Genomic DNA, 13,581 nt, shown 5'->3' with positions numbered 1-13,581 from the left:
TAAAGATTTACAGCCTCAGAAACCCTGTACAGGGTCCGTATGAGTCGGAAATGACTGCACTGCGCTTAACAACACCACCAATTTCCACTTAATGAAGGTGGCCTGGGGGTGGCAGGCTCTGTTTTCCCCCCAAATGATAAGCATTTCTGAAGAGGGAGTGTCTACACTCTAGGTGTCCAGAGGCTATGGATGTTATTTCTGTGTCATGTAAGGTTTTGTTTTTTTTCCAAAGAAGTAAGTCACTGGATTGCATCATGCTCATTAAGCATGTAGACAATGTTCAGGACACTTGTACCAGTGTGGAAACTAGAGCAAAGAGGAGGGGAGACCTCTGCCAGATATGAGCTTCTGACCCAGGAGCTGAAATGGAGGCAAGTAAGCACACAGATTATCCAAGAAAGAAAACAAAAAGCAGATTGAGTCAGGAAAGTGTTCAGCCTGGGCTACCTAGGGAGGAGGAGACTTCAGGGGCCTAGATGGAACAATGGTGAGAAGGAACACCTTCCATTCATGGCTAGATGTTTGAGAGTCTCACCTGGGTCTATGGGGGTCCATGTAGCTAGCAGGCCAGTTAGGGTAGAGTGAATGGCAAGGAACAGCATTTAAAAAAAAAATAAAAAGAAAGTGTAAATTTTATTGCTACATTATTGCACAAATTAACTTCACTTTCTACTTTTAAAACGCCTAGGAATTTTCGTAACATAAATGACAAGACTTGCTCCAGGTTGCCAAAATGTAGTTGTCTGAGCTAGTTCTAGATCCCTCATTAGTGCAAATAGTTTGTGCTCAGCTACTAACTGAAAGCTTGGCAGTTCAAATCCACACAATGGTGCTGAGCAAGAAAGACCTGGCAATCTACTTTCATCAAGATTACAGCCTAGAAAACCCTGCTCTGTAACATATGACATGGCCAAGAGTTGAAATCAGGTTGATGATGGTAATGGGTTTGGGTCTTTGCATTTTTTGTATTGTTTTGGGCTCATTCTACAAGGTCAACTAAGGCTCACCTGTTTGAACTTTCATTGACTACCACATGGACACACAGGCTGAATTAGTCTTTCAGGTGAAGGATTTAAAGTAATTGTATTTGTTTGGGGATCGGGGGAGACATTGTTTACAACTCTAGCTACACACTGGAACCATCTGGGAACTTGATATTTGGGCCTCAGCCTCAGAGGTCATATGATTGATCTGGGGTGTGGACTCAGACAACAGTCTCTGTTGATTTCAATGTGTAGTCAAGATTGTGTGAATCACTGCTCTATCAGTGTATACTAAAGATAGGGACAAGTAATGAGCTATAGAAATCCTGTGTCAGTGGCCTTAGATTTAAGCCTGCTCCCTTAAGAGGAAACACACTCTTTTGGAATCACATAAGATACAGAATGACTGTTTCAATAAAGCTGAGAGATTGTCATCATGCCAAGCCACAAGGCAGCTTTAAGGACTGATGAGTTATCATTGCTCATTTCTCATGTTTTCTTCCATTCAGAACTGTCTGCAGCAACTGAGGCCAGAGTTATCTCAAGTCTTAAGAATTTCTGAAGAGTTCTATCAAGACATAGTCTTATGAAAAAATTGCTTGCACAGCTTGGGAGGGATGGAGACAGGAGTCCACTGATTGGAAGGAAGGAAACAATCTTTTACTCAGCATCCCCTTGGCAGCAGACACAGGGCAAAAGGAAGCTCAAAACAAGCTGGGGGTTCAGTCACTTGCTCTAAGCAACGCAGAATGTGGAGGGTTTAGAACAGACTTCAAGCTTATGGTGAGCCGCTGGTGGAATCCCAACGTGTCCTGTTGGCATTGGCTGTGTAATTCTGACCCTTGGTTGCATTCTCTGGCTGTGAATTCTCATTTACAGAGTGAATTGCTGGGACTAAGTGATTTTTAAACTTGAAAACTACCTAGTCCAGCCAGAATTTTGGTATAAAGATGGAGGCTGGTGCCTGTGCTGCAGGTAAGGGCTTTTTGAGGACACTTAACAAACTGTAAGGTTAAGGATTCATTCAAGTAAGTGGAGCAGGCCTAAGGCCATCAAGCTCCAGAGGCCATTAGATACTTTCAACCACTAACAGCACTCTGTCGCAAAAGTTTTAGTGTTGCTTGGGGGCTTTCCAAAAGCCCGGTTCTTCACGAGCTCCACGCACTGAACTCATCTCCAGAAGTCCCGCAGTTGGGGTGGAAGAGCCAGGTCATTATCGGGACTCATTTTGGGTCGAGCCACCTTCGCTTCCACTAGAGGAACAGCGCGGCGGTTTGGGAGCTAGGGAGCGCGCGGTCAGCCCTTGGATCCTGGATCCCCCGCGCACAGACGGAGACCCCGTCTGAGGCGCTGGGCGTGGGAACCGCGTCCCCAGCTGCGAGTGCGGCCCAGCTGAGCAGTCTCCGCCCGCTCCCTGCCCACGCGTCGTTTGGGCTGGAGAGCGAGCCGCGCCCCGCAGTTCCGCGCCGGGACTCGGCACTCGCCGCCGCCACTCGTCACCGCGACCAGAAGCCGAGCTGGAGCTCGCGGCGCGGGCCTGGGGAAGCTGGCGCCCCAGCGGCAGTTAAGGTCTGGGCTTGGCGGCAGGGCCGCAAGTGCACCAGGAATGTGAGTCCTTCTCCCCGCGCGCCCCGGAGCTCCCTCCCCAGTTCCCAGGGGCTCCGCGCGCTGGGCCGGCTAGGCTGGTTGAGCCGGGCTGGGTTCTGGCTGGGTCCGCGGATCCCTCCACGCCTCTCAGTGACTCTCTCAGGTAGGAGACGGAAAGAAGTCTGTGATGAGTCGGGGTCTGGGAGTAATTGATCAGTAGCGGCTTTGACGATTTTTGATTGATTTATTTTTTCTGCTGTCTTCCCTGCTGTCCAAGAGCAGTTAAGTGTCTTTCTTCAGTTACGCTGGGCTTTGCTGTATATAAAGATAGGTAGGGGCTTGTTATATATAAAACCGGGCGCAGTTCTGTCTGAAACAGTAGTTGTTTTTGTTAGGTGCTCTTTTGTTAGGAGTCTGTTAGAACAGGGACCCTATGCAGGATAAAAGGAACTCTGCCCTGTCCTAGCTATCCTCACAATTGTTACCTTTCAGCCCATTTGCTGCTTTCACTGTGCCAATCCATCTCCTTGGGGGTCATCCTCTTTTCTGCCAACACTATCTTACCAAGCACAATGTCCTCCTCAGGGGACTGGTAAAGGTTGTTACATTTTTCTTTCTAGCCTATCATACTGGAAGGTTGTTTTAAGTGTGTGTTTCTTCTCTATGTCCCTGGTAAATTAGTTCAGGCCTACCAAGTTTAGTTTGCTAGAAGTTTCTCGGGTTCTAAGTTTTGTTTTAGGTGCCTGTGTGTGTTTTCCTGTTCAGATTGCTTCCAATTAATCCTGCCAAGTCCAAATTGTTTGGTTTTCTTCCTAGGGGTTATAGATTCAGAAGGGTAAGTCCCCCTCAACAGTGCCCCTCCAGATATGCGATGGTGATAAGAATGTTGGAAGGCATAACTACAAGCGATTAAATACCAAACATTTCCAGTTTATGAGTTCCTTTACACTTACTGCTACTTCTTTATCTTCACAACAGTCTTGTGAACAAAATCAACCCAAATTCACTGCCTGCAAGTCTATTATGATTTACAATGAACTGCAAAGTCGGGGGATCAACCTTGCCAGTTGCTTCTCGGAAATCCTATACAAGGGTCGCTATGAATCGAACTTAACAACAGTAACATAGGGCAGAATAGAATTGCCACATAGGGTTTCCAAAGCTGTAACTGTTATGTAAGCAGACAGCTACATCTTTCTCCCACAAAGTGGCTCCTCAGCTGGATTACCCGCCATGCGCTTAACCACTGTGCCACCAGGGCTTCTATAGTCGATGAGGGAAGTGTTCCTGTTATCCTTATTAAACAGCCTGCGAAGTAGAAACCTAGAGAGGCTGACTAACTTGTTGGAGAACTGGCATTCAGAGAGCTAGATTTCTGAGCTCTGAACCTCTGACCTACAGTACCAAACGATGGCTGTCAGTGGGTCTTGCCTATCAGGGCTTTCTCCCAAGGTGCTGCCAGTAGGGAGGTGTGCTGCTGATTCGTGCCCTGGGCAACTCTCCAGTTGTTCCTTGTGCCAGGGAATATTCAGTAGATGGGCTTATTCCGTTGACTTTAGCTCCACAGCTTAAGAATTTAGGGAAGGATGCCTGGGACCACTGATACCATGGTACGATGTTTGGGTCATCCTACCTCAGAGCTCTGGTAGCGGAGTGGTTACGAATCGGGCTGCGAACCTTAAGGTCAGCGGTTCGAAACTACCAGGTGCTCCGCGGGAGAAAGATGAAGCTTTCTACTCCCGTAAAGATGTATGCCCTCGGAAACCCTGTACAGGGTTGCTATGGGTCGGAACCGACTCGACGGCACTTAACAACAACAACAACAACCTCAGTGCTAACGTATACAATGGAACTCAGTGATTATTGGTGAGGTAAGAAGAGCCAAAGGTGGTACTAGTGAGCTTTGCTCTCCCTATGAGGGTCTTTTCCTCTCTTATTTAATATCCTATTTAATATTTCATTTTCTATTCTGTATTAATATCCTGTATTGAGTTTTGTAATAGGAAGTTAAGCACAGTATGTGAGGATGGGATCTGATGGGGGATAAAGGTATGAAACCTATTGATCTGGTTCCTTATTTATCTAGCTGCTGTTCTGCTGCGTGTGCACGTTGCTTGTAGCCATCACATGATATTGACAGGACCAAACTCCAGGTTTTTAATAGTCTTCACTGCTGTCATATGTGGTATAGTGTGGCATCTAGAGTTTCCTTCTGGTTTCAAAACATGTAGCATCTTTTGATTTTGAAACTCGACTTTGTAGTCATTTAATTATTTGATAATGCTTATCAACATCTCCTATGTCTCTTATGGACCTATGGACTCCTGGTGTGGTGCTGTAGGATCAGCACTGGATTGCAAACCACAAAGTAGGCAGTTCAAACCCACCAGCTGCTTCTCAGAAACTCTATATAGGATCACTATGAGTTGGAACCTACTCAACAGCACTTAACAACAACAACAATCCTACTTATAGGATTGCCAGGAATTAGAATCGAGTCTACCACCATGGGTTCTTGTGTTTTCTTTTGTTTTAATGTACCAGGCCCTGTTGCAAGTGCTAGAAATAAAACAGTGAATAAAACACAAAAAATCGCTGTCTTCTCGCTGAAGTCTTAGGACTTTGGTCATCTCTTGGAAAAGGCTGTTCATGGAAATCTGTCCCTTTGTCCAGGGCGTGGGCACACTGGCTGCCCACAGGACACCACTTAGCTTCTCCAGTGGAGAGGATGAGAAGAAGGACACAGGAACAGCTTGGTGTTTCCCGAAAGAATATATGACAGACACTGTGAATTGGCCGTGAACTTGTGGAAGACCACCGTAGATGGAAACCTTCTGGATGGGATGCATTAGTGGAAGATGGGTGTCCACTTGGAAGCAAAGACATTGTAGAGGAACCATGTGGCAAAGCTTGGCAGTTGTAGTCACGGTTCTAGAATTTACGAGGAAGGAAAGTGCAGAGATTATTATGTTCCCTGGTACAGCCACTGCTAACTTGCCAGCTGCACTTTGAAGGAAAGAAGTTGCTAGGGTTAGTGGTGATTCTCCAGGCATGGCCCGCCCCCTGAACACCACCCATCTGCTGCTTTTGGAGAGTGTTTGGTTTGTGCTCTCCTCTCTGAGGTTGTTAGGGGGACAGTTGATAAAAGATGAGGATTTGCTGTCAGCTGCTTTGTTTTCCCTCTGCCTGGCATGATCCCAAAAAACACTGCTGCAGATTCCTGACCGTGTCCGGTGAACAGGAGCATGCAGAGGGGACCAGCTACTGAGTGAGCTCACTCAGTGCAGAAAAGGGATGGCATTTCTCAAGGTCCCTGGTTGCTGTGGAGTGGATTCTAACTTATAGTGACCCCACACTTGTTGGAGTAGAACTGTACCCAATGAGATTTTCAGTGGCTGGTTTTTTGGAAGTAGATAGTCAAGCTTTTCTTCTGAGACCTTGCTGTGTAAACTTGAACTTCTGATCTTTCAGTTGGTGAGGTGAGAGGCCTTCAAGGTCCCTAGTCCCGTGTATTACCTTGGATTCCATCTCTCATTTTCATCCATGTCCATGTAAGTGGGGAGCAGTGGAAACAATTTTTCATTCCTACCTATTCCAGAAAGGACTTATACCAAAGATTCAAAGTAGAATGAAAGAAAAACAAGAGAGGAGAAAAAGTGAAGCCTGGAATGAGACTTTCGACTCATAGCGACCCCGCATAGAGTTTCCAAGGAGTGGCTGGTGGGTTTGAACCACCAACTTTGCACTTAGCAGTCTATAATGCCACACCAGGATGAGGAGACCTCAAAGAGTTCATGGGAAAAGTCCAACTTTGCAATCCAGCGCATTAACCCCCAGCGCCACATCAGGACTCCAGTTGCATCCCTAGGTGATACAAAAGGTCTGCAATCAACTATTAATCTGAATGGTGGTGGTTCAAATTTACCCACTAGCACCACAGAAAACAGCCTAGGGATCTGCTTCCATTAAGATTATGTTGAGTAGTTTCCAACAGAGAGATTACACAGGACAGACCGAGGCTGTAATCTTTATGGATGCAGAATGGATCATCTTTCTCCAGCATAATGGTCTGTGGGTTCAAACTGCCAATCTGTCAGTAAACAGCTAAGTGCTTAACCTGTGCAACAGGGCTCCTCTATTAAGATTCTAGCCATGAAAAGTGGTGAAGTTTTACTCGGTAACACAGGGGATCGCCTTGAGTCAGTATTGACTGGATGGTGGCAGTTTTGATGTTGATAGGTTCTAGGGAGCCACAGAGCTTTGGTAGCGTAGTGGTTATGAATCGGGCTGCTAACCTCAAGGTTGGCAGTTTGAAACTACCCGCTGTTATGCCGGAGAAAGATGAGGCTTTCTGCTCCCGTAAAGATTTACAGCTTCGGAAGCCCTGTCTGTGCAGGGTCACTATGAGTTGGAACTGACTCCATGGTACTTACCAACAACAACAGGGAGCCATGTGGTGGTACACAGCTACCCTCTCAGCTGCTCTGTTTGTCTCTCCAGCGTAGAGGTCAGGAAGCCCATTCCTGTTACCAGCTACTTTATGATGATAATCTCTTCTCTCTGAGTCTCAGTGTTCCTTGGGACTTAAAACCCACATTCCTTAGTTTAAACCATCAATCATGTGGCTTTGTGCCTTGTAATGACTGAATAATTTCCGCTTAATACCAACACCTTGAAACCTACAACAATTTCTACTTAATCTTCACGTTAACACACTGTTCTCTTTCTGTGTTTTTCTCTGTTTTCATGCTCCATGAAAATAACTTTCCGTGCCCCATTTGTATAGTTAAGCAAGCTAGATAAATCTACTTTGAGCCAGGCTTCCAGATTAACCTACTCATCAGACCATAGCCAAAGTTTCTGCACTGCTTGGAGTTTCTGAGTAGGTGAATGAAATTCTGCTGCTATCACAGGAGTGGCTTTGGCTTACTCGCATCTATACAAAATTTTTTCTGTGTTGGAAAACCAGTGATTTTTATGGTTCCTATGAGTGGCAGGCAGTGTGTGCTATTAATTGCTACAAAATGGAAACAGTTGGGCCACATTTGGAGCATGCTGTGATAAAACCTCAGGCTTCTTGGGGTTTCCCATGGAAAAACTTCTCTTGGATGGAAAGTGAAAGGTAAATGCTCCATCCAGCACTCCAAAGTAGCCCATCTTAAAGAATACCATATTCTTCTATGTATAACGTACCCATTTAAATGTTACACCCAAATATATTATACAATCATGTATATGACTGTACAGTACATATAGGAAAGTAACTCAGAAGAGGGTTGCAAAGTTTGAAAAAAAAATGTATAACACACAAGCTATTTCTGTAAAAATAAGACATTTATTTCATGCTTTATCTGAGACTGCTCTTAGAGATTCTTGATTTCTACTTCGTAGTAATAAATTGTTGTTGTTGTTATGTGCTGTGGAGTCGGTTCCGACTCATAGATACCCTGTACAGGGTTTCCGAGGCTGTAAATCTAAATCTTTACAGGAGTAGAAAGCCTCATCTTTCTCCTGCGGAACAGCTAGTAGTTTCAAATTGCTGACCTTGCGGTTTGCAGCCCAGTTCATAACCACTGTGTTACCAGAGCTCCTTGTTGTTGTTGTGAAGTGTTGTTGAGTCGGTTTCGACCCATAGAGACCCTGTATAGGGTTTTCGAGGAGCAGCTGGTGAGTTTGAACCACTGCCCTTACAGTTCAAACAGCTTTGCAGTCTGGCGCATTAACCCACAGCACCATACCAGGCCCTCAAATTGGTTCCAACTAATAGCAACCTTATGCACAACAGAATGAAACACTGCCCAGTCCTGCACCATCCTCACAATAGTTGTTACGTTTTAGTCCAGTGCTGCTGCCACTGTGCCAATCCATCTCCTTGAGGGTTCATTCACTTTTTTGCTGACCCTCCACTTTACCAAGTTTGATGTCCTTCTCCGGGGACTCGGTCCTCCTAATAACAAAGTTTCACCATCCTGACTTCTAAGGAGCATTCTGGCTGTACTTCTCCCAACACAGATTTATTTATTCTTCTATTAGTCCATGGTACTTTTAGTAATCTTCTCCAAAACCATAATTCAATTGCATAAATTCTTCTACAGCATGTCTTATTCATTGCCCAATTTTCACATGCATATGAAACAGTTGCAGATCGGGAGTCCTGGTGTGCTGCTCTAGGATAAGCACTCAACCATAAGGTCAAGTTTGAGCCACAAGGTTGGTGGTTCAAATCTATGAGTTGCTCCTCAGAAACCTTATACAGGGTTGCTAGAAGTCAGAACTGAATCAATGGCACTTAACAGCAACAACAAGGAAGCAATTGAAAATATCATGGCTTGGGTCAGGAGCACTTTAGTTCTCAAACAAATATTTTTGCTCTTGAGCACTTTAAAGAGGTCTTGGGCAGCTGATTTATCTAATGCCGTCTGTCATCTGATTTCTTGATTGCTGCTTCCATGAGTGTTGATGGTTGATCCAAGTAAAATGAAGTCTTAGACAACTTCAATCTTTTCTTCATTTATCCTGATGTTGTTTATTGGTCCAGTGGTGAGGATCTTTGTTTTCTTTACAACTTATACTGAAGACTCTGTAGTCTTTGATCTTACTGGGAAGTATTTTAAGTTCCCCTGGCTTCCAGCAAGCAAAGTTATTTCATTTGCATATTGAAGGTTGTTAATGAGCCTTCCTCCAATCCTGATGCTACATTTTTCTTCATTTATTCCAGCAGCATATTGACGCAGCATACAGGTTGAATAAGTATGGTGAGAGGATCCAACCCTGGCACACACCTTTCCTGTTTTTAAACCATTCAGTATCCCCTTGTTCTTTTCTAACAACTACCTCTTGGTCTATATACAGGTTCCTCATAAGCACAGCTAATAGCTCTGGAATACCCATTTTTCCACAATATTATCTATAATCTGTCTGGGTTCACACAGTTGAAAACCTTTGTATAATCAATAAAGCACAAACGAACATCTTTCTGTTATTTTCTGCTATGATCCAGCTGATGTCAACAATGATATCCTTAGTTTCCTGTCCTTTTCTGAATCTGGGCTTGACTTTCTGGAAGTTTCCTGTCAATGTACTGTTGTAATCATTTTTGAATTATTTGTGGAGAGAACTGCAAGAGGCAGCTCTGTCTTTTTTGAAGGAGCCAAGCCCTAGCTCTGACATTTAAAAGGGAATTCTTACTGTACATTCCAAATTTCTACCTCATGCCACGTCACACTTCTGCTTTTGCGTTAAGTGTCTCATCATTTACTGTAACCTTTCATCCCAAACTTTAATTAATGGATATATGTGTATTTGGGATGAGACATTATAGTAAGTAATGTTGTAAATGTGTTTATGAGACACAATGTGAAGGTATAAGAGTGACTTGATATGGGCTGAACTGTGGAACATGTAATATAGTAAGGATTCCCTTTTAAATGTTTAAGTTGGGCCTTGGCTACTTCAAGACTCTGGAAGAAAGACGGAGCTGCCTCTTGTAGTCCTTTCTCTCTTTGGGGTTCTGCATAGTGTTGGCATGTTGCAGAACCTCCCTTAGGCCCAAGCAAGAACAGCCCCTGGCATAGGTTCTATGTTTTAAAGGGCACTGCTTTGGTTCCTCCAGCTATGAACCTCAGCATGGCAAGGGGTCTATAGAGTCAAGGAGATGTGCTTATTTGGAGCCCTGTCTACTAGCTACCTTCTTCTTGACCTTGCTTCAGGTACCTGGCATTCCTTGGAATTGTCAAACAGTCTGGATGCCAATTCCAGGGCCTCAATCGGACTCTTGCCAGGGTTGTTTACCCCAGGGACTGTACTGCCAGTGAACATATGTACCTCAGACTGTGGAGTGGTCAAGGCTGTGAGGAGATGGGTGGCCGCTGGACACATGGATTGGGGTGTCTACCTGAGTGCGCACATAAGGACCCTTACAATATGGAATGGAGCTGGGGAAGGCAGGATATCAGGCTTGGAGGCTAACGTAGCTGGCTATTTCACCTAGCCACATCCTGGGACGGCTCTGCTCAGATCCCAGTGCTGCAGGTACCATATTCTCGGAGAAGTCTTTGCATCTGATGTTGGTCTCAAGTCACAGAAGAAGCCTCCAGATTAGGAACAGCTGGGCGCTGGAAGCCTGAATTCTGCAGAGCTGCCCTCCAGGGCTGGTTTTCTCTGCTGTCATCCTGTCCAGAAATACTACACCCCCAGTGTTTGTACCCTCAGGATATTTTGCAGTTGCCTGGGGGTGCGGCTGATGCAGGCATGCAATCTTTGCCCCAGTGCCTGGCTGCGGTCTTCGAAGGCAAGATTAACTAGATAAGAAATTCCTCTGGAATTCGAAGGAAATTCCTCAAGGTTATGGGAAATTCCTCAAGAATAAGAATGTATTTCTTAGATGAATGTTGCCCTCACGCAGGAGATGTGCCCCCTTCCCATACACTGGGGTGGTGAGGCTCGAGGAAGACGCCTGGATTCTTGTGGGAACCCATCAATCCTGTGTTTTCACATTCCCTGTGTCTGCATTGGACAACCGTATTTCTTGTGCACAAAGTCATCCTTCCTAGAGAACGAGGTTTGTCTTTTGGGTGCCAATACGCTAGTTGTTTCTTCCTGTTAGTTTTTGGTTGTATAATTTAGCAAGGCTGGCGCTTCAAACTCACCAACTGCTCCTAGGATACCCTATACAGGTTCACTATGAGTTGGAACCAGCTCCACTGCACTTAACAACAACAGCATTCAGAGGCAACCTATTAATGTTGTGATTTTAAAAAATGAGTTCGAGTAAAATTCAAAATATACTTTGAGTCTGTGTTGCCGTGTTATCTCTTTTAGATTGTGCCCACAGAAGATGGAACCAGTCAGGGAAGGGACTCAAGAAACTCACTCAATAAATTAACAAGCCTAGTGCCTGAGGTGCAGTGCTCATATTATAATCCAGTGCTTACCCTACAGTGCCACACCAGGACTTCATTGTTGTTGTTAAGTGCTGCTGAATCCACTCTGACTCATCAATACCCTGTATAGGGTTTCCGAGGAGCAGTTGGTGGGTTTGAACTGCCAAACTTGTGGTTCACAGTCCAGTGGTGATTCTACAGCACCACACCAGGTCTCCATAAGGAGATCTTATATATCTAGTATTCTTTCCGTTTTCAATCTCTTGTCCTAGTTTTATTGCTTGGTGTACACAGAGCCACTGGTTTCCACACCCCCATTTCTTTCTCTAGCCCTTGTCTAAATCTTTAAGGAGGATTCAGCCTTTTCCTATGTGGTTTTGACCATGCCCAGACCTCAGTAACAATTCTTGATTTCCTATTCTCTGACCTACACTCTGTACCCATAACCCATTTGTTTTTTCCTTTGATCCTTGGCCAATTTCTAGTCCATACATCGTATAATACATAGATAGGTGTGTGAGTAGTTAGGTGAATTCCTAACTTTCTTGTTGTCTCCCTCCCATTTCCTCCACAAGAATCTGTTGCAATCTGCAAGAGGTGTAGACAGGACCTTTTCACAAATAACCTACTTGTGCCCAGGTGAGGGCTGCTCTGTACCACTTCCTCCCCTGGCCCAAGTGGAATCAGGGTCAAAATGCATGGAAGCCACCCACCACTACCAGAGTCCCGTATCTGAGAGTCAGCAGTGCAAACCATGCAGGCTCCTCAACACCCACATGTACCTATGTGACTTGGCGATTGTGCTGTGAACGAAGAGAAAGTACCTGTAAGGTGCCCTTGGAGAGTCTGCTGACCAGAGTCACTCAGAACTGGTCAGAACTCATGCAGGAACTGCTAGACTAGGAGGAACTGGATTCCAGACCTGGAAAGCATCCAGTCTTTACAGAGGTAGAATGCGCAGTGGTTACAGACAGGGGAGAGGAGAAGAGCCTTTCAAGAACTCAGAGGGCTTCCTGGGAAGTAAAAGCAGAAGAGTGGGGCTGAGGGGTGGCCCTACCTTCCAATCAGTTACTGAAAACCTTATTCATCCTCTCGCCTTTCCTTTTCCGTCTCTCCCTTGTAATTTGTTCAGAGACACTCCATCTGTAATTCCCGTCAGTGGCAGCCCTTTTTGGAGCACACTTGTGGGGGTTGGGAGGGCATGTCCCAGGACTGGAGGACAGGACAAGTCTCCTCTTTGATGCTGTGCTACTTAGCTATTGTGCTGATAGCTGCTGTTCCTCTGATACTTAAGTGAACGGTGTGTACTTTCTCCTCAGTTTAAAGTGAAGGACCATCTGTTGTTAGGTGCCACTGAGTCAGTTCTGACTCATAGTGACCTGTATAGGGTTTGTTGTTTGTTGTCTGTTAATTGTGCTGGTTCTAACTCTTTAGTGATCTTGTATAGGATTTCCAAGGAGCATCTGGTGAGTTTGAACTGCTGACTTTGTGGTTCAAACCGACCTTACAGTCCAGTTCTTTATCCTACAGTGCCACACTAGGACTTGCAGGACATTCTAATATGTGGTCATTTTATCTAAGCAAGATGTTTAGCACTGGAGTAGGCATTTTTTTTTCTCCCACTGGGTATTAAAATACCTCATGGCTTGGCCTTAATAGGGATATGCACTGGGCTGTGAACCACAGGGTTGGCAGTTCATACCTACCAGTCACTCCGTGGGAGAAAGATGAAACTTTCTGCTCGCACAAAGACTTATATTGTTAGGCCCCAGATGGCCCTATCCAGTAGGAGACTCCAAAGAGATTACCAGGACTCGAGTTCGATGCAACAGCAAGAGGTTTATTTGCCAATGCGCTGGGGTCCACCTTCACTCACAAAAGCAGGAGACAAAGGCGACCTCCTTTTACAGTACAAGCTAGTTTTTATAAGGTTTTAGGGGCATAATTGTTCAGTACCATAGATACAATTTCTGATTGGTTACTTATTCATAATCTATATTTCTACTGGCTTTGGCATGTAGCAAGCATTCTAATCTATACGTTAATTGGTTTTGGCACAGGCTAGAGCAATTAATTGTAAGTGTGTGTGGTCAGGATATTTTCTCAAGACAGGTGTTTGCAGCTGTTGT

The 13,581-nt window shown here is 45.0% G+C and overlaps 1 protein-coding gene across 1 annotated transcript in view; it reads left to right on the top strand.

Moving 5' to 3' along the window:
- The first annotated feature begins 276 nt into the window (after positions 1–276).
- IL1R1 (interleukin 1 receptor, type I) overlaps positions 277–13,581 on the top strand; it is a 120,055-nt gene continuing 106,750 nt past the window's right edge. Inside the window, exons 1-2 of the mRNA XM_006870765.1 lie at positions 277–375; positions 2,241–2,733. Of these exons, the coding sequence (XP_006870827.1) occupies positions 277–375; positions 2,241–2,733 (592 nt within the window). The remainder of the gene's footprint in view (positions 376–2,240; positions 2,734–13,581) is intronic.

Source organism: Chrysochloris asiatica, unplaced genomic scaffold (assembly GCF_000296735.1).
Source record: "Chrysochloris asiatica unplaced genomic scaffold, ChrAsi1.0 scaffold00150, whole genome shotgun sequence".
In the NCBI taxonomy this organism is placed as follows: domain Eukaryota; kingdom Metazoa; phylum Chordata; class Mammalia; order Afrosoricida; family Chrysochloridae; genus Chrysochloris; species Chrysochloris asiatica.
This window is presented reverse-complemented; position numbering and strand designations above follow the sequence as displayed.